At 38.1% G+C, this 22,035-nt stretch overlaps 1 protein-coding gene across 1 annotated transcript in view; it reads left to right on the forward strand.

The window, feature by feature from the left end:
• The first annotated feature begins 345 nt into the window (after positions 1-345).
• LOC103464197 (desmoglein-2-like) overlaps positions 346-22,035 on the forward strand; it is a 30,147-nt gene continuing 8,457 nt past the window's right edge. Inside the window, exons 1-13 of the mRNA XM_008408147.2 lie at positions 346-522; positions 3,366-3,482; positions 9,820-9,975; positions 11,101-11,245; positions 11,438-11,592; positions 12,281-12,415; positions 12,829-13,011; positions 13,879-14,342; positions 14,435-14,577; positions 17,900-18,121; positions 19,770-20,012; positions 20,946-21,070; positions 21,249-21,521. Coding sequence (XP_008406369.1) covers positions 478-522; positions 3,366-3,482; positions 9,820-9,975; positions 11,101-11,245; positions 11,438-11,592; positions 12,281-12,415; positions 12,829-13,011; positions 13,879-14,342; positions 14,435-14,577; positions 17,900-18,121; positions 19,770-20,012; positions 20,946-21,070; positions 21,249-21,521 — 2,406 coding nt within the window. The 5' untranslated portion in view covers positions 346-477. The remainder of the gene's footprint in view (positions 523-3,365; positions 3,483-9,819; positions 9,976-11,100; positions 11,246-11,437; positions 11,593-12,280; positions 12,416-12,828; positions 13,012-13,878; positions 14,343-14,434; positions 14,578-17,899; positions 18,122-19,769; positions 20,013-20,945; positions 21,071-21,248; positions 21,522-22,035) is intronic.

Here is a 22,035-nt window from a genome sequence, read left to right on the forward strand (position 1 = left end):
GATAGATAGATAGATAGATAGATAGATAGATAGATAGATAGATAGATAGATAGATAGATAGATAGATAGATAGATAGATAGATAGATAGATAGATGCCTCCATTTACAATAAAGTAACTGAAAAAGAAATGTTGGAAAGTTGAAACCAAAGTTATTGTTGCTAAGGTGACTCATTCTCTCTAATATCCCAGTTTTGGCCCCAGGCTGTTGAAGTTCTGTGTGAGCCTGTCTGTCTGGGAATCTGCAATTAGCAGACTTCTGGAGAACTCATGAAATGGTATGTTTGTTGTTTTCTCACGCCAGGATCAGGAAGCTCCACACCTACCTTAGCTTGAGTAGGGGCGTGGAAACCTTTTGGCACGGTGTGAAATCGCCCTTCCAGTTAAAGTGTCCTTCCTTAACCTGATCCGACCAGACGAACAACAAGCGCGAGCGGACTCTGGGCTCACTGGAACCATTGGACTTCTTCCAGTTATCATGATTCGACTGTCCCGGTCATCGTTGGTGTTATTTTTGTTTGGGGTGAGTTCAGATGTATTATGTGTATTTTATAGATACCTTGTAAAATCAAAAACCCTGTTTCTCTCAGGTAGAAACCTGCGACTTTAATTTTCATCGCGCGCAAAGGGCGTGGGTCTGCGTCAACGTCACTCCGCGCTCTGACGTGCTGAACAAACTGATCGAAAAAACCCAAAAAACTGCTGACGGTCCTAAAATCTGATGAGCTGATTTACAGAACGATGGGTTCATTATTATCTTCACTTTACGAAGTATTGGGGCCATAAAAATAGATTAATGAATAAAATGAAATGAGAATAAATTCGTAATAACATGGGAATAAAGTCATTTTTCGAAAGTCAACATTAAGAGAATGAAGTTGCAATTATCTGAACAGTGATAATATGACCAGAATACAGTAGTTTTATTTAGTATAAAAACTAAATAAAACACACTTTGGGAACCCCAAAGTGTGTTTTAATTTAGTTTGTATTCACATACAATATTATGACTTCGTTCTTGTAATATTATTGCTTTATATTCCTGTAATATTATTGCACGTGTTTATTTTCGTAATTTCATGACTTTGATCTCGAAATGTTATGTTTTTATTGTCTTACTATGACTAATACTCCGTCTTAGGTTCAAGCTCCCTGAAGTGTGAGAGACATTATTTTCAGGATCAGGCCATGTTCTGTAACTGCAAGTGGACTGCATTTAATTAAATGTTTCTATCTGTTGCATTGCCTTTAAGCAACATCCTATAATAAATAAAAATGTGTTGTTATTTGTAATTTTGGTCTCAGAAAAATAGATTAATTGCAGAACATAAACTTTGATGATGCCAAATCAAAAGCAAAAACGTAGTTGTAATGTAAAAAGTTCGTATCCCAAGCTATGTTTTTCATATTAGAATGAATGATCATGTTCCCACAGTATAACAAAATAGTCCTGGAACCTTCTAAATATTTTCTTTTTCATGTTTCTTTCCGGCTTCAACTGTCTGGTTCTACTGTCAACAATGCTGCGTTTCCATTGTGTCATGATGAGACAACCAGACCTGGCTTCTATGGCAAGCTCTTGTAATGACATTACACCAGTTAGTTGACTAGCAAAATAAAATTAAAAAATGGTGACTCGAAATTTCACCAACTAGCATTTTGTTTTCTACAGTTTAGTTAGACTCAATTCATTTTATTTTATAGTGCTAATTCACAGCACAAGGCACTTTACAAAAAGAGTCAGTTCAGTCCAGTCATACAGAGATTCCAAGCCAAGTCAGTAAATTAAAATTTAACAAGTGTCTCTAAAAGGGGACCCAAGTGCCCAGCATGGTAGGTCAAATTGACCACAAATGTTTGTTTTTGCACAGACCCTTCAAAGTCCACAAGACACCTCCCACTGCAGTATACATCGTGGTGCTGTGTCATTTGTGTGGATTATAACAGTATAGTAAACACAGTAACCATAGTATAGAAGAACAATTATTACGAGTTCAGAGCAGGAGGAAATAATTATCAACAAGCTTGAACATCTCATTTTATTTTCCATGTAGCTAAAAAAATGCCAAACAACGGAAGTGTGCAGTAGAATGTTTGCCTGCTGCATTGGACCAGAACCAAGCAAGGAGAGTTGAGAGCTTTCCTAACAACCATGACTGTTAGGATTTATTGTAATCTAATATTGTATGTACAACTGAATTGGAATTAGGGCTGTTCTATGAAATGTGTGGAAATAACATGCTGTGCTATAAGCAAACTGAATAGAATTCAGTTCAGTTTAATTTAACTGATTTTACCCATTGGGCAGCATGGCTGCTATAGCTACAATAAATGCTTTATTACAGAATGAAATAAATAATAGAAACAATGTGTCTGAGTCAGACAATATTAATATTCACAAAAACCAAGAGTCAGTTTAGGGCTTGTAGTATTTTGAATTGACAGCAGGGATGGTTTATTCTAACCAAATCCTTGTGTATCTTTCAGTGAGAAAGATGTCAGCCTTTCTCAGCTATTTCCATTGTCATTGTTCCAGTCTCAGCTTTGCTTCTATTAGCTAATCAACATGAATCATAACCACTTGTTGATGAGAATCATAAAGTCAAGTTGACATCCTGGCCGAAAAATTTCATTCAGTATGCAAGAACCTTTATTTAAAATCTTGCGCAGACGCCCTGCCTAGGGTCAGAGAAGACTACCTGCTGAGAAGGCTGAGGTCTTTTTTGCCCGCAGGGGGTGCTGCTGAGGACCTTCTTTGGCTCTATGGTGGCTTCAGTCGTCTACTACAGTGTAGCATGTTGCAGCAGCAAAAACATGTTATCTACAGCCAAGAGGAAGCAGTTAAAAAAAAACTCATCAGAAAGGCCAGTTCCATGCTAGGATACAACCCAGTGCAGGTGATGGTAAACAAGGAAGGCAAAAACCTTTACATAGCACCTTCCAGCCAAAGGCAACTCAAAATGCTTATACATAACATAGAAGAACTTTAGTGGAAAATAACATTATTGGTGGACAATGTCTCCCACCCCATGCATGAAGCTGTTGCTGAACTGGAGATCTTCTTCAGTGACAGACTGCAACATCCTACGAGTGTAAGGATCGCTACTGTAGATCCTTTCCCTCAGAAGCCATTGACTTTCTAACCATCATTTCTCCCAGCAAACTTGCATACCTGCTGTTATTTGCATATTTTTTTCCTGGTGAAGTGCACCAACAAGTCCAGGCAGTATCATTCTGAGCTGTCAGTACTGTATAAGCAAAAAAACAAAAAGAAAAACAAGGTCTAAAGAAACAGGAAAAAGCTAAAAACCCATAACTTTATATTGTTGGAAATAATTAATTGCTGGATTTTTCTTGTGTTCACAGATTCAGGCTATTGTTGTGGTAAGAACTCATCTGTTGCGTTATAAAAGGGAGTGGGTTCTCCCTCCAGTACCTTTGACGGAAAATCAAGACTACACTCAAAAGGAATTTATTGCCAAGGTGAGAGACTCAAACATACCTCACTGATTCAGACATTTTGGTGTATCATGAGAGAATCACAGGTAAATTAGATTGATTTATGTTGCTTTTGTTTTTTTGTTCAAGTTAAAATGAATGTTTTGTCTGTAAAGACAGAACAAGCACTGCTGCTGAGTGGACAGTGGTCTATTTTCAGCAGGTACAGCCAGTGGCGGAGCCAGATGGGGGGCTGGAGGGGCCAGTCCCCCACTGTCATCTGATTGGCCCCCTCAGTGCTCCCCCCCGATGATTGACATGTAACAGCACCAGGTCATTCCTGTATATTATTTGGAATCATTCTAAGCCAACCTGATGTCTAAAGAAGAAAAACAATAATGTATACAGTACAGACCAAAAGTTTGGACTCACCTACTCATTCAATGCGTTTCCTTTATTTTCATGACTATTGACATTGTAGATTCACACTGAAGGCATCAAAACTATAAATTAACACGTGGAAATATGTACTACACAAAAAAGAGTAAAACAACTGAAAACACACCTTATTTTCTAGTTTCTTCAAAGTAGCAACCTTTTGCTGTGATTACTGCTTTGCACACACTCTGCATTCTCTTGATGCGTTTCAAGAGGTCATCACCTGAAATGGTTTTCACTTCACAGGTTGTGCCCTGTCAGGTTAATAAGTGGGATTTCTTGCCTTATAAATGGGGTTGGGACTTCTGTTGTGCAGAAGTCATGTGGACACACAGCTGATAGTCCTACTGAATAGAGTGTTAGAATTTGTATCATGGCAAGACAAAAGCAGCTCAGTAAAGAAAAATGAGTGGCCATCATTACTTTAAGAAATGAAGATCAGTCAGTCCGAAAAATTGGGAAACTTTGAAAGTGTCCCCAAGTGCTACAAAGAAACTGGCTCACATGAGGACCGCCCCAGGAAAGGAAGACCAAGAGTCACCTCTGCTGCGGAGGATAAGTTCATCCGAGTCACCTGCCTCAGAAATGGCAGGTTAACAGCAGCTCAGATTAGAGACCTGGTCAATGCCACAGAGTTCTAGCAGCAGACACATCTCTGCATCAACTGTTAAGAGGAGACTGTGTGAATCAGGCCTTCATGGTAGAATAGCTGCTAGGAAACCACTGSTAAGGACAGGCAACAAGCAGAAGAGRYTTGTTTGGGCTAAAGAACACAAGGAATGGACATTAGACCAGTGGAAATCTGTGCTTTGGTCTGATGAGTCCAAATTTGAGATCTTTGGTTCCAACCACCGTGTCTTTGTGCGACGTAGAAAATGTGAAGGGATTGACTCTACATGCCTGGTTCCCACCGTGAAGCATGGAGGAGGAGGTGTGATGGTGTGGGKGTGCTTTGCTGGTGACACTGTTGGGGATTTATTCAAAATTGAAGGCATACTGAACCAGCATGGCTACCACAGCATCTTACAGGGTCATGCTATTCCATCCGGTTTGCGTTTAGTTGGACCATAATTTATTTTTCAACAGGACAATGACCCCAAACACACCTGCAGGCTGTGTAACGGCTATTTGACCAAGAAGGAGAGTGATGGGGTGCTGCGCCAGATGACCTGGCCTCCACAGTCACCGGACCTGAACCCAATCGAGATGGTTTGGGGTGAGCTGGACCGCACAGTGAAGGCAAAAGGGCCAACAAGTGCTAAGTATCTCTGGGAACTCCATTGGAAGACCATTTCAGGTGACGACCTCTTGAAGCTCATCAAGATAATGCTAAGAGTGTGTGAAGCAGTAATCAAAGCTAAAGGTGGTTACTTTGAAGAACCTAGAATATAAGACATGTTTTCAGTTGTTTCACACATTTTTGTTAAGTATATAATTCCACATGTGTTAATTCATAGTTTTGATGCCTTCAGTGTGAATCTACAATTTTCATAGTCATGAAAATGAAGAAAACTCTTTGAATGAAAAGGCGTGTCCAAACTTTTGGTCTGTACTGTATATAAAAAGAAAATGTATAAAACTTTATATAAGTAAATAACTTTATATAACTTTATATAAGATGACATATATAAATAGATTGATATCAGGCGCAATACCAGCCTCCTTTATACTTGTACTCATAACAACAAGCTGATATTCTTCTCCTGGATGTTTCAGTTGCTGCGTTGTGGTGCAACTCAAAGGCTAAAGCACTTCATACCTGGTGGTGATGGTAAAACACCAATAAGTTATTTACTGATCTTCCACAAAAAAAAAGAAAAGAGAAAAAACCGAAGAGGGCCGACAATGTTCTAGTTTGGAGCAGAGGTGGCGCTAGAGTTTTTTTCATTGTCCATCAAAGAAAAAAATCATTTTATTTCCAATTTGTAGTCATTAAAACTAAACATTTAGTATTTCTCTGCGAGATCGTTTTTTAAATCAGGTAACATTTCACGAAATTATGTGATTAGAAGACGGCAGAACTCTGATCGTTTCCTGATCCCTCAGCGGGAGAAAAACCCTGCAGAAGCGGATCAGCTGCTGGACACTCCAAAGTCTCTGGTCCGTTAAAGCGTCCAGATCAGAGATGATTCTCTGACAGATATTGTTCTTAGTATGATTAATAATGAGCTCCACGATGTTCTCTGTGCGTAAAGTTGAAACTCTGCGCACCAAGTGTCAGCTGCGCTTGATCACATTCTGGACAGAAACCAGCGAACTGCTCTCTGTTCTTATCAAGACGAGGCTGAGGAGGGAATCTGACATATTAACTCAGTTAAGTTTTTACTGGTTTTGTTTTTAAAACACCATTAACGTAAGCAGTAACTATATATTGTATATTTGGCGTTTGTCATCTCATGTGTGATTAATTGGAGCGTAACGGTGGAGCATTTATGCGCATTTATTGCCCAGCGCACGTCGCTTGTTTCTGCCTAACGAATCTGCACTTTAATTTCTTTCCTCTCTCAACAGTCAGCTGTTATTCCTCTACTTAAACTACAATAAGTAGATCACATTCTCTTTAGTTTTTCTCTATGTGCTGCAAACTCATTAAATGTAAACTCATTAGAAGCCCGAGCCTCCGTTAGGCAAATAATTCTGGTCCGACCAGAACTACTTTTACCTGTCAAAACATATTAATGTAGACTATTTAGCCACAATTTTATGCGGTTTAGTTAACATTCACCTAATTGAATCCAGATCCCATCACACATAAAGCAGATAAATGCATCTAACTTCTTCTCCGTAGTGACACAAACCACTGACTGTGGCTCCAATAACTTATAACAAAAGAAATTAAGCGACTTCACTTAAATTACCAGCACTTCACCTGCTGTGGTCTGAACGCACAGACTCACAAATTCTTCCTGGTCGCATCTGCAGAGAAATATGCGCTAATTCATCGGGCAGTTGGATCTGCCTGAACCAAACCGAACAATTAAACTCTGAGAGATTTTAATTTTTTTTTTAACCCTGTGCGCGATTCGGGTATGCGTTTTTGCCAGGACCCCCCAATCTTGGAAAAGTCTAGACTTGTCCCCCCCCCAAAAAAAAAATTCAAGAAACGTTTGCATTTAAATAATATCAATATGAAAAGGCAAAAGAAACACAGAATTAAATAAATCTGCCATTTATCTAAGAAAAAAAATGAATAAATTTTTAGGTCCCCCCTACCATTATCGGAACAATGGTTCAGTCCAAAGTGTATAGGAGCAACAGCAGCGCTGCAAGAGGCACAGGCTGGTCAGAGTAACTCCTCACTTTAAACCTAAGGTGAGGAGTTAGCTGTTAGCTGTTAGCTGTGGCTGTGCAGCACAAACAAAAACCCTCCAGTAAGTAAATACTTAAAGCAAAAGATATGTAACACCTTTTATTTACATTCACTGCTCAATAAGAAGAAACACATTCACAATAAAAATCAGACTGCAGTTTGTTATTTTATTACTTTGGCTGAATCTTGATAAGCTGCCTCATTAGCAAAACTGCTACACTGCTTTCATAGACTTAAGCTTTTTTGTCAAAGGTAGTAAACATCTCATTTATATTTAACTCTTTAAGTTTTAGTTAATTAGAAGAGTTTGAAATGTGAGGGAGGGGCTGAGGAGTGGCCGACAGCTCTGTGTGGGAGCCGAGAATAGAAGAGAGAACAGATAGAAAAAAACAGAAAGCTGCCTTAATTTCTCACTGCCTTCAATGTAGAGCCTTTAAAACCACAAAATAAAATCTGAATATTTTTCTATATAAACTCTGGTACTTTTAGTCTTACGTTTAAATTATGATACTTCCTAGATATTCATTCACCCTGCTTATTTACCCAGGACATGACAAAACTAAAAAAGGCTTAAAAATAAAGCAAATGAAGAGCTGTAACTGAAGTTATGATTTAAATAGCCCATAACTTGTATTGGGAGCCATTACAATAAATCAATGTTTATGAGGAATTTTATTAAGAGCAGTTATTCATTGAAGCTTTTTTATTTAGAACATTAACATTTTGTAAAGGTGTAGCAGAGAATAGATCAGTCAGACTGAACAAAACAACAAAGCAACATTTGAATTTTAGTTTTTACTTCTCAACTGTTTGCTTACTTAGAAAAACACGTTTGATGTGCATTACTAGTCATTTTTGGTCCTGCTGCTTGAATGTGGTTTAAAAACATTTTAAACCACATTTTATGTTACATTTCACTGTAACTTTGCCGACCCCCACAAAATTGGTCTTAAGAAATTTTCCTGTTGGGATCTACGCCCTTGGCGTTTCGGTTCCATTACCAAAATGACTAGCAGAGCAGAAGGTTAAAATGAACTCATCAACCACCACTGTGTTCAGGGGAGTACTTATTAATCATCGCAAAATAAATATCAAGCCTGAAAACCTAATATTGTAACGGACTGAATGTTATGTTTTTAAAGTAATCTTTGCTCGACTCGAGGAGTACAGGCGGTTGCCACGGCAACAGGTGTCCTTAAATAACAGAGAGAGAGAGAGAGAGAGAGAGAGAGAGAGAGAGTAAAAAGGTAGAAGTGGTTTTGAGTTGATCACCTGTTCGGTTTGTTTTATCTTTGTTGTGGCTCATCACAGCCGCTGTAGTTTCTGAACATTCAATAAACGACAAACTTGGACTAATTATCTTGTTCGTCTGTGACTATACGTCATTTACAACAAACATCAAACACGGTAAATATGTTTCATTAAGTATTTAGCAAACAAATGGCCAAATGGCTTCTACCGCGATAATTATGTGAAGTTAAATTGTCTAATTTTAAAAAAAATTGTTTGATGCTCTCTGGAATCTTGCTTTGAGCTCAGAGTCTGAGAGGCTTTTCTTCTATCAAACTAACTTTGTTGCTTCTTATTTAGTGGAAATATTGATGTTGATGAGATTTTCTCTAAAATAATAACCTTTTTCAACCTTTATAGCTCCACTGTAGAAAATGAGGCTCTAACATTCACAAATGACAGTGAAATAAAATCCAGTCCAACATCTGGTTTGAGATGATTCCTCTGGAACCTGTTGGAGGAAAACATCCCAACTTCAGAAGATGAGCTTTAACCTAACAGAGCTCTGTGGTTCTTCCTGTCAGTGTGAGAGTCAGGGTGAGGAGGCGCCATGTTAGGAAGAGAAGCTGCAGGATCTTCAGAACAAACAGGTCATGATGCTGGGCTACTGATTATCCCTCTGTCTCAACACAGGATCACTAGAACCAGTTTGAAGCTAAAATGAATGGTTATATGCCAGACATGGAAAACTGGGATGCACTCCATGCCATGATGTCCAGGATTTAGCTCTCATGGCATCTCAAAGTGTCAACATTGCAGCCAGTGGACTGAAGGAAATACAGCTCCATTCTGTAACAATGCTTAAAATTGCTTTAAATTGTCATTATTTACAAAATAATGCAAAGTTGGCACTTTTAATAGACTTTTAATACAACTTTTAGAGCAACTTTGCATTAAAAGTGTCATTATTTACCGAATGACACTTCATGACAACTGTCATAAACATTCATAAAGACTTCTTTATGTTCATGACAGGTGTTATGTCATGTTTATGACAGTGTCATGTCAGTCTTATGCACACCCCTTCAAATAAAGTACTACCAGCTACCCAGCTTTTATTGCTTCGCAAAAACTTAATCAGCACAGAAACTCCAAAGCACACAGAGAAGCGGTTTTATATATATATATATACTTTTGTCATCGTACCTCCAAGAATTTAAAACTACTTTCACCCCTGGGTACAGCCATCAAGTGAACACAATATCACTCCTGATGCAAATCAGTCAATGACTGAGCTGGGTAAAAGGGTAGATACTAGGTCAGGTTTGCTCCTGCTGTTAACATGCAGAGCCATTTGTTCTGCTTTTCAGCGCAGTGAAATCATTGAATCTGCTTCTATTTCAGATCCGATCAGACCAACAGATTGGAACAAATGTTATTTACTCCTTAGAGGGTGTCGGAGCAAACCAGCATCCTTTTCATGTGTTCGTGGTTGACCCTCTTAATGGAAATGTTCGAGTGACCAGGAAGCTTGACAGGGAGGAGATTCCCCTATACAAAGTAAGTTTTCAGCTGTAATTGAAATAATCTGTGTGAAATGTGAACAAAAAAACTTGCATGATTTCCAGATACAGTACAATAAGAGATAATAAGGCTCCAATCTGGCTCAGCTTTAGCTGAACTATTTACCCTCATTACATGCACTGGTATTCCCACATAACATAGATGGCACATGATCCGTGTTATAATTAAAATTTGTATTTTATACTGAGATTGCGTTTGGGGCTTGAATGACCTGAGGGCTTAGAATTATAGTCGATCTGAAGAAGCGTCTGACAGAGCATGATTGCTGAGATGTTTCTGAGCTTCTGCAACAATATACAGAAAAATCATGAAGATTATCACTTTTCAGCTTTCATTTTTTCATATTGTGTCCCATTTGAGAGGATCAATTTAGGAATGTTTTCTAACATGACAGTAAAAGAAAATAGATGAATAAAAAGCGACACCTTTCCATACTTGTTTCTTTAGAGATGTTCTAGTGGGCTGTAAATTTACACATTTTTTTCTTTAAAGGTTTTATCAGCTCTAGTGGCCTTTATTTGATAGTTAGTTGATAGGAAAGTGGGTAATGAGAGAAGGGGAAGACAAAGGTCATCAGGCCGGGAATTGAACCAGCGACGGCCATATCAAGGACTGAGGTCTCCATATGTGGATTGTGTTTAACCCCTGGGCCACCACAGCACAGCCTAAATTTACACATGTTCACCTTATCTGCTTAAAAGTTTCAGCCAAGAGATTTGACCATAAATAGAAAACTGTCTCTATTTAAAGTTTTGAGGGAGAATTTTAATGCATCAGCTTGTCTATTGAAACAGTTCAGTTGTCAGTGCTCAAAGGGTTTTGACACATAAAAAGTGAAGGAGCTGTGTTCACCACCACCACTCCCACAGCTGCTTCTGTGAGACAGCACTGCTCCCTGGACATGTACATCTGCAAGGAAATCAACTAAATCTTGTGCACCCTCTGCTGAACACACACATTACTAACTTCTTTAGTTTGTTAGTTTTGTTTCCTCTCATTTGTGAACGTGGAAGTTCTGGAACAAGGAATTGATTTCAACTCTGAATATCTCCGTTTTCTAAGTATAACAAAGACAACAAGACTCTGATTCATCTGTTTTAGCTCGCTGGTTTTGCTAAATTCCCAAATGGCACTGAAGCAGAGGCGAAAATTGACCTGCAAATTAAGGTCGTAGATGAGAACGACAACGCTCCGACATTTGAGTCATCGGTGCTGACAGCTGAGGTGGACGAGCTTAGTCCTAAAGGTCAGTATGGTACATATAAAAACTTATAAAACAATAAAAATGCACATTGGAAATGGAAAAATTATCAATCAACATTTTAAATGTATTATTATTATTACACTAAAGCCATTTATTATGGTCAACTTTTGTACAAAATATTATCAAAAGTAACCATTTTTTTCACTTTGGTTTCATTTAAAACTGTTTTTACAGGGACTTCAGTTATCACAATTAGCGCCACTGATAAAGATGATAACACAACGCTACATGCTAAGATTGCCTACTACATCATAGGGCAGGAACCTCGTGATTTGTTCACCATGAACAAAGATGGCACAATCTATGTCAACAATGTCTTGGACAGAGAAGTATGAACTCCACCAACAGCTGCGTTTGTTTCTTGTTATTTTGATATTTCACATTGAGGTGTGTATGTTTGTGTGTGTGGTAAACATAAAAGACTTTTAGCAGACTTTTTATTTGTTTCAAAATCTAAGACTTTATGGTTATTACCAGAACAGCTGCTTTGATACAGGTAAACATTTCCCTGATTGCTGCTCACATGGGAGTTGGCATTGACCAGGGATCAGTTTCAGAAGGTCTGGCATCGCCTCTGGTGCTGTTGGACAGCTTTCTGCAGCTAATTCCATACATTTTCACATCAGATTTGTTTAATTTGTGAATGACTTCACATGTCACAAAAGTTTTTTTTTACTTGTGTCCCATTTGACTTTGTAGAGACCTACTTACTTAGTAAGGACCAGAACTAAACAAAGTAAGGCAGTGTTTAGTTTCTATGCTCCTCACATCTAGAGCCAACTTCCTCTAAAGCCTGAGATGTGCAGAAACTGTCGGTACCATTGAACTGAAAACAGTTTGTTTACAAAACCATTTGATCAAAGTGTCTCACTGACCAGCTGTTGGCTTGATGATATATGATTAAATTTGGATTTTTTTTTAAATAGCACTTTGGATTGCCATGTGCATACATGGTGCTATAAAAATAAACTCACCTTTGATTTGTTAGTGTAACAATAACTCATATTTTTCTTTCAGGAAGAAAAAACAGTCCTGCTGACAGTGACTGGTCAAGATATGTACGGTGCACCAGGGGGACACATTGCAACAGCCACTGTCACTATCAACATTCGGGATGTGAATGATAATCCCCCAACTTTGGAAAAAGAAGCAGTAAATATTTCATTCAGTTTTTATCATTTATATTGGAGCAGTTAGAACATGTTGCTATTGAGGTTTTCAGATGTTGTTGTTGTGGACTGGACAGCAGTATTGATGTTACTGCCTCTATGTGCTTCAGTAACAAAATATTTCCTTCTTTAGTGTCAGGCTTCTTACAGTCAGTGTGACTCTGACCACCTTCTTCCTATTAGTTGTTGGGACAGCAACACCTAAACATGATGATGATATTATAGGACAGTTATTTGTTATCAAGCGTGACAAGAACTGAAAATCTAAGCCAACATTTTCTGGTCACATATTCAAGTCAAAAAATTTCTGATGAAAAATGTTCTGTTTAAATCAATATTACTGGATTACTGTATAAATATTACTGGAGGAAAACATGTTTTACTGTTTTTTAACAGTATGAAGGAGAAATTGAAGAGAACACATCTGGTGTTGAGGTGATGAGGATCAAAGCATCTGATCTGGACAGTGATGGGGACAACTGGGAAGCTGTTTTTGAAATTGTCCAAGGCAATGAAGATGGATATTTCAGCATAAAAACTGATCCTGTTACCAACGAGGGTATCCTGTTTCTTGAAAAGGTATCACATGTTTTCACCCAGAGGATAGATGGTTAAGGCCAAAATTATTCATAACCCCGAGGAATTAAAAGTTTTTTTTATTTTTTATTTGACTGGGATGTTTTTTGTGAATGGAAAGAACTTTAGTGTTCTGGAGTAACCCAGCCAGAGACATGAAGCTAATAGAGAACCTGGAGGGAGCTAAAGGCTTGGAGAGCTATTAAATATTTTATTGCCTTATTAGCCACCTTTTATAGGCTTATATAAACTTTTTTTAAGATACTTTTTTCATTAAATGTCAATATCTATATTGATATTCTATTTACATTGTTTTTGGATTATGGTCTCATTTCCTGTCAAGGACAAACTTATTTGTTGAATGAAAATCATATTTTACCCAAATTTGCTAGTTGTATAAATAATTTTGGGCATAACTAAAAATGCCCATAATAATGCTTCATTCACGAATATGAATCCCTTTCCAAGACAAACACAAATTCCAGAGTCACTGCAACATGTCACCATTTATAGCACACACTCTGATGCATTTGACAAACATGTCATGCTGAAACATCATTTATCTAAATGTAGCTACCAAAAGAAGCCTTATTCTGCATGTCACATGTCTATATCCAGTTCATTAAAGCCGGTCAGTCACTGATCAGATTACAGTAACTGTGCTTGCAAAAGAAAATACTGTTTTTATTGAGTGACTCTGTTGAACAGAAGCTTAATTTCTTACACAAATGCTAATACACATAGATTTTAAAGAATCATAACTGTATAGTCTCAACTGACAAGAAAAATATAGTTTGTCCACGCATGCAGTGAATCACACACTATAAATAGTGATTTAACTAAGTTTCTATTTTTCTGTTCCTTTTTCAGCCTGTTGACTTTGAGGATGTAAAAGACATGAATCTAGGGCTAGCAGTGCGGAACAAGGCTCCACTGGTTGATGGGTCTGGTTCAGCTGGTGGAGCTAATATAGGTTTTGGAGGAGGAGCCGGTGGTTCCGGTGGTGCCGGTGGGTCCAGCGGTGCCAGTGGGTCCAGCGGTGCCAGTGGGTCCAGTGGCAGTGGTGCCAGTGGTGCCAGTGGTGCCAGTGGTGCCAGTGGTGCCAGTGGTGCTAGCGGGGCTGGTGGTGCTAGCGGGGCTGGTGGTGCCTCGGGTAGCAAATTTAAAACCTATCCAATAAAAATCAATGTAAAAAACCAACCAGAAGGACCACATTTTGAACCCAAAGTCAAACCTATCCCCATCAAGGAGGGAACGCCCATCAACGTGAATAAAGTGATTGCCAGTTATCCTGCAATCGATAAAGATACTGGGAAACCAGCAGAGGATGTCAAGTCAGTGTATAAACAAACACAAAGCTTATAAATTTGAAATTACAGCTTCAGTTTTAATTGGACTCAAATTTTTCTCTGTTTATGATGCATAGATATTTAAAAGGCTCAGACCCTCAGAACTGGCTCAGCATTGACCCCAAGACAGCTGACATCAAACTGAACAAGATGCCTGACAGGGAGTCCCCATTCCTGGTCAATGGGGTGTACATGGCTGAAATACTTTGCATCACTGAAGGTACTGTTTTATTACTTAAGGTTTATCATATTGGGACACAATTAAAGAACTAAGTTGGAATTCCAGAATATACCTGTTCCCTTGCTCCTTTAAATTGAGATGAGAAAAATATCTAATTATTAAATATCTAGTATTTAATAATTAGATTAAATAATTATTATAAAATTTAGACTTTTATCTGTCTAAATTAACCATAACTTCACTGTCATGGTGAAGTTAATTGAGGGCTGCACAGTGGTGCAGTTGGTAGAGCTGTTGCCTGGCAGCAAGAAGGTCCTGGGTTCGATTCCCGGCCCGGGGTCTCTCTGCATGGAGCTTGCATGTTCTCCCTGTGCACGGTGGGTTTTTGTCAGGTACTCTGGCTTCCTCCCACAGTCCAAAAACATGACTGTCAGGTTTTTGGACTGTGTGAGTGAGTGTGTGTGTGTGTGTGTGTGTGTGTATGGTTGTTTGTCCTGTCTGTCTCTGTGTTGCTCTGCGACAGACTGGCGACCTGTCCAGGGTGACCCCGCCTCTCGCCCGAAACGTTAGCTGGAGATAGACACCAGCACCGCTCCTGACCCCAGTGTATGGAAATGGATGGATGGATGGAAGTTTATTGCAGCATTATGTCTTATTCAAGTTCATGGAAAGAAGTAAGGATCCTTTCCATCTTTCTATGGTAGCAGTTCTATTATAGTGTTTTCACGCCTGAGCTGTTCAGTCAAATTAAAATGAATTCTAGTTTATTTCTCCTCTTGTTTTGGTTTACATGTGTAAATACGAACACAGCAAATCACTGTAGTGTGTGAAACCAGAGCAACAAGACCGTTTGGAAGAGATGGGCTCAGTATGCTGCAGAACAAACTCCAAGTGACTCTTTTATGATGTGAATGTGATCCGACTTCAATCTGACATATCTACCAGGTGTACTCTGCAAACTTGAACCAAATAGTTTTGTTTATGAGATTTTGTTGTGAGGTTTTGGTTAATTTAGACTTTTATCTGTGTTGAAAGAAACTGAATCACCAGAACAAGTTACAAGTTAATATGTATGTATTAACCTTTATTTAACCAGATATGTCTTACTGAGATTAAAAATCTATTTTTCAATAGAGACCTGGGCAAGACTGGCAGGAACACACCAAACTCATTTCAGTTAAAAAATTATTCAACAGAAATAGACTAAAGTAAACCAGCTGTAGCTGTGTAAACACCCTCAGAGTCACTCTAGTTTTTGTTTTACCATTTGCAAAATCATTTCTGCCTCCACCTAGGCTGGTAAAAAACCAGACTCTTGTTCCATGCTTTTCTTTACTGGACGTTGAGAAACGGTTGATTCCTGGAGGCGTGGACTCTGTTGAAGTTTTCAGTTTTATCTTGTTACTAACATTTGTCCATGACGTATGTATTGTGCCAGTTCAACGCTAAGAAGCTTATTGGAAATTGCCTGCACTGTGAACAACCATCCTTGACTTGCAAAGAGAGAAGAGCCGATCCGAAAGAAACGGCTGACGATGTTAATTCAGTTTTCGGCAGCATGAAAACTACAGGCAGACTACAATTCTTAAACAGTGCAGAAAATCGATATCATTGTTCACAACTTCTCTTTCTGTTCTATGTTTAGCCTGGTAGAAAATATACCAGAGTAATCCACTTGAACAGGAGATGGTCCAGTCGGACCACTGAAGTGAGATTAAGATTGAATGGAATTGTGTAGGAAGGTAAATGACCAACAAACCTCCACCAGAGTATTTAGGGAAAAAAAATTAAAATTCCAATAGCAGAAAAGAGTTGACTCAGTTGTCTGATAAACCTGCTGCAGCCAGGTTTATGAGACAAGATAAAAGATCCCAAATAAGATATTAATTCATAAGGGTTTTAAAGAGAGGCATCCACATTTAGTTACTTTTATATTATTTTTATAATTCGCTTAGTAAATTATAAACGAAAAAAAGGTTGTTGTTAAATGACATGTTTACACACTCAGTGAGGTACTAATGGACAGCTGCAATAATAGACAGCAATAATAGACAATAATAATAATAATAATAATAATAATAATAATAGACAATAACAGACAATAATAGACAGCTGCAGAAAGGTGTGTCTAACTACAACTCTGCTTCCTCGTCTGAACCCTGGGTTAGTAGTTTTATAGTAGAGAATAGTTTTGCATTGTGTCATTAACTTCCCAGCAATCCCTCATATCGAGTGTACATGTAGCCACAGTGGAGAAGAAAAACTCTGCTTTAACAGGATGAAACCTCCTGCAGAACCAGAACCAGAACCTGGTTCAGTGAGCCGCCATCTGCCACAACCGACTGGAGCTTTGAGAAGACAGAGGAGAAACACAAAATGAACAGAAGAGCTGATGCAGGAGGATTCCTCTCTACTGTCATTGTTTTAGTTTAGTATTTCGTAAACACTTTTTATTTTAGACCTAATGGTTCAGCTCTAGGTCAGCTAATGATCTCTTTCATTCCTACCTTCTACTGCTGATTTTGTTGAAAATATGTGCTAAAAAATAAATGTAACATCCATCCATTTTCCATACACCCTTGTCCCTAGCGGGGTAAGGAGGGGTGCTGGTGCCTATCTCCAGCTAACATTCCAGGTGAGAGGCGGGGTCACCCTGCCAGTTTGTTGCAGGGTAATACAGAGACAAACAGGACACACAACCATGCACACATTCACTCACACCTAGGGAGAATTTAGAGAAACCAATTAACCTGACAGTCATGTTTTTGGACTGTGGGAGGAAACCGGAGTACCCAGAGAAAACCCACGCTTGCAAGAGATGCAAACTCCATGCAGAAAGACCCCAGGCTGAGAATTGAACCCAGAACCTTCTTACTGCAAGGCAACAGTGCTACATACTGTGCCACTTTGCAGCCCTAAATTTAACATGTAATGTGTTTTTGTTTTTTGCAAGATCCACATAATCAGCAAAAAAGTAAATGATGAAATCTTCAAACATTCCTAATTGCTACATTTATAACTGACAGTATCATTTGTGTGTGTGATTAAGATAAATAAAGGTAAATAAGTAAAAAAAAAACTATACATGTTGTGGTCCTATTTTACTAACTAAAGATTCTAACATTGTGTCTTGTTCTTCAGACTCCATTTACTTTTCTAAAAAAAAACTAAATAAATAAAATAAAAAACAGCACCAGGAAACACTATAATGCCAATAAATAAACACATTGGAAATTTTGCTTTAATGTGGAGAAATATGACATTATTTAAAGGACAAAGACTCTCTCCTTAATTGTGTTACTGAGAAAAAGGGACAAACTAATACTTTTAATGGTTAAATGTTTTTGCTTCATCATTACAGGGATGCCAAGTAAAACAGCGACTGGTACGGTAGCCATCCAGGTGGAGGATCTCAATGACCACTGCCCCACGCTGACCAGTAACTTTATACCTGTGTGCAAATCCAACAAGAGGATCATTGTTAATGCCAAAGATGAAGATGCATTTCCTAATGGCCCACCTTTTAAGTTTTCCATTTACCCTGGGAGCACATCAGTAGATTGGAAAATTAGGCCTTACAATGGTAAGATAATACATGAAGCTATATAATTTGTGAAGAAAATTTTAATCGTGCAAATATAAATAAAAATCACTTTATGGTTTTATAAATTTATGTTCCCCATGACAGGACTTTCATAAAACATAACATAGAAATGATGTTTTTCATGAGTGACTTCTTCTCAACTGTCAATAGTAGGATTAGGGTTTGACAAAAAAAAAAAAGACTGTAGGGATTACATGTTGGCATTGTTGAAAACAAAGTAACTTAATTTCATATATTATGACGTAGATGATAAATACTAAAGAGAAAAGGCTGCAGGTGGTGTATAATGTAGCCAGTGTGTTCACAGTAAGTTCCAAGCAGTAGTTCCCAATCCTTTCACCACCTTTGTGCCCAGACTTTTGTCTAAACACACATATCATATATGTGTGTTTTCACGATTACAGACAAATAATCACTCAAATATCAGACAGATGTGTCTGATAACAAATCTGTTAGGGTCATGGCAAGGAGGCCTTCCAAACTCAAAGCTCATCACTGTCATAAGTTGTGGTTTGTGGTGGTGAGAATGAAMACAGAGACCCAGGTATTGATGAAGATGATGATGAATTTAATGAAAGTGACTCAAACAGTCCAGATCTTCAGGCAGCACGGCAGAGCGAAAACACAGAGGCTCAGCACCGGTAACAACTGAATTCAAAGACTGACACGATGAGCAAATGCCGACACAGGACTTACCAGTTCAACTGTGTCAGCAGACGAACTATCATAGACAAGGACCCGACAAGAGACAAAGACAACAGGTGGGTTTAAATACACAGGGAGGGTAATCGGGTAACTAGACACACCTGGGAATCAATCAACGGGGAAGACACAGAGACAACAGAGACTCAGGACAGAAACTGAACACAGAAAAGCCTTAAAAATAAACACACAGAAACACTGATCATGACAATCACTGTGTGCTTTATTTTTAATAGTTAAAGTAAGGAATTAATAATTTAATAGTAAGTAATAGTAAGGATTTAATAGTTTAACGATTTGATTGCTGTAGTGGTGATAAAGATTTTTTCCATTGATTATGAAAGGCTTTTTTTAAAACTGAGTTGTATTATTTATTAAGAGCTCCTGTTTCATTTGCAATCAGAAACAAACATCTGTTTTGAAAGAACAAATGCTAACCTATATTAGCCAGAGGTATTAATCATTTGGGTTCAACTTTACAGACTTTCTGTTACTGAGACATAAGCTCAATTCCCCAACATATTTTTGTCGACATCCTTCTGGACTTTTTCTCTCTAAATGGGTTTGGAGACTCTCAGATGCATCACTGCAAATGATCCTTTTTAGTCCCACTTTTCCCTTGAGAGGTTCCTTGTTAACTCAATTAAAACAGACTTAATTACCTTCTAAGTTATTTTACAAAACTATGCTTAAAAAGCTGCGCATTTAACATGTGTAACTGACTGCTGCTGAACTTTGGCAAATGGGAAGACATAAATTGTATTTAAAACGATGTTTGAAATTTGACTTTGTGTGTCAGAAATATATTCCCTCATTAACTAAATGTTCTTCAAATGCATATGTCTGTTAGGCTCTTTGCCTAAATTTCATAAAATTGGAATGTGAAGGTTTTAATGATGCATGTGAAATATGTTGTATTTGACAGATACTGCAGTACTTCTGACGACATCTGATGATGTGCGGTATTCCCTCAGCGATATGATGCTTGTGGTGGAAGACCAACAGAAACTCACCTGTCCAAAACCACAAAAACTGACAGTCTTTTTCTGTGACTGTATGGAAATAGATGACTGTTCATTCAAAGGAGCTATGAAACGGCTTCACCCAAAAACAGCATTAGGACCTGCAGGCATTGGACTTGTTTTTCTGGGAGTTTTGGCTGTACTACGTGAGTGTAACTCAGTACTTATGTCATCGAAGGATTGATGACAAGCTTTGGCCGTGAGATGATCAGAGAGAACTCACACTGCTTAGCTCTAATTAGCTCTGAGCTGAAGAAACTTCATGAAGTGAAGTTTTTTATGTAGCCCCTTTCTCACATAAAAATCCCATGGTGCTTCAAAAAGACAAGGCATGAAAATGAAAACATGACTGAGAAAACAAACAAATGAAATTATAAAAATAATTCTATTCAATGTCAGTGTCAGTTTATTTATAATGAACTTTAGAAACTGCTATGAAAATGCTGTGTAGTGTTCATAAAACCACAGATAACAACACATACGAATAATAACACAAATTAAAACAGACAGAACAAGTAAATTACAATGTCAGGCCTCATGTAAATGCCAAAGAATAGAAATTGGTTTTAAGGAGTGATTTGAAGTGTTCTAGACTATGTGCAGATATAATGTTGAAGGGTAAGTAGGAGCAATGATGGCGAATGCCTGGTCTCCTCTGCTTTTCAGCCTGGTATTCATGATCATTGGAATAAAGCAAATCCTACATTGTGTATTATCAGGTAGACTAGAGCATTTGGCAAACTGTTGAAACAGTTTAGAACTAGCTGATCTGATGACATTACCTGCAGTGTCAGCAACAGCTGATGTAAGAATGTATATATTTGGAAAAATAACACTGGTGAACCCTCTTAAGTAAGACAGAGGAAAACTTAATGTTAACTGTTGGATATGTGCACTGCTGAGGCTACACTTCACAGTAACATGTCCTGGGTTACATCATCTGTTGTTGACAGCTGCTCCTCTTTTAATCGCTGTCTGCTTGTGTATTGTAGGAAAGCCTGGCAGAGAGATGCTGAAGTCAGGGACATGAGCATACTGTTGGTAGACTCTAAATTGAATTATATATTTTTGTCTTTCAGTCATTCCCTGTTTCATAATGCTGGTCAAGTGTGGGAATCCGACTAGTGACATGTTTGCTAAGATCCCTTTCGAAACAAAACAACGTCTCATTAAATACGACACTGAGGGCCAAGGACAACTATCGGTGAGACAAACATGTTTACAAGCTTGACTTGACGTTTGAAAGCAGCACACTTGTACCTAGTATTGGTTTGCTTCCAAAAGACATTTATTGGAAAGTTTTATATTGAGCTTCTGACCTAATGTGACAAAAATATATAAAGATTTTGTGCTAAAAAAAAATGCATTTTGACCCTTTATAGGAAAATGTTTACAAAACTCTTCAAAGTCAAAAATCTGACTGGGACGTTTCGCAAATGGCACAAAGTCCAGGTTTTGGAATGGAGCAGTCTGTTGCTTCCATTTACCAAGGTGCTTCAAGTGACTACAGAGACAAAGTGTTAGGGATGTCTCATTGGGAGAAAAGTGGCTCTCACTTTGAGTCTGAAGGTGGACAGTCAAGAGGAGGAGCTGCAACTGAATGTTTCAATGACATGTTGTTGCCAGACAGCTTCCTGAGAGGATACTACAACAAGGTGAGAAATCAATGTTCACAGAAATATTAAATCATTTGCATTTCAGCAGGACTAATGTAAAGGCAAATATCTGCAATCCTTCCTGTTCATGGTCCAACATTTGCTACTCTTGCAATACTAATTTTTCCCATCATCTTTTCTCTATGTTTTGTACATTGCACCGTACATAAAGTTCAGTACTTTTATTAGTTGAAAACAGAATTAACCAGAGGGCATTTGTGAACAAACTCTGCATCACAGGCCTTACTGTTGAGTGCATTTTGACGCCTATATGATGGCGTCAAAAACAACATTTGTTATAATAATCAGGGTGAGCTTAGTGATTTGATACCATGTCAAGTATATATTCAAGTATATTTTTTTTTATTCCTTAATACATCCTTTAGTCAATACATAAAAGTAAGGTAAACTGAGTGTCATTAGACCTGGGTGTCATGGTGGGTTTTATATTTTGAGCCCACATGCAGGAACAACACGGAGAGGAAGAGTAAATGCAATAGTTTATATACAATAT

Source organism: Poecilia reticulata, linkage group LG4 (genome assembly GCF_000633615.1).
Source record: "Poecilia reticulata strain Guanapo linkage group LG4, Guppy_female_1.0+MT, whole genome shotgun sequence".
Lineage (NCBI taxonomy): Eukaryota > Metazoa > Chordata > Actinopteri > Cyprinodontiformes > Poeciliidae > Poecilia > Poecilia reticulata.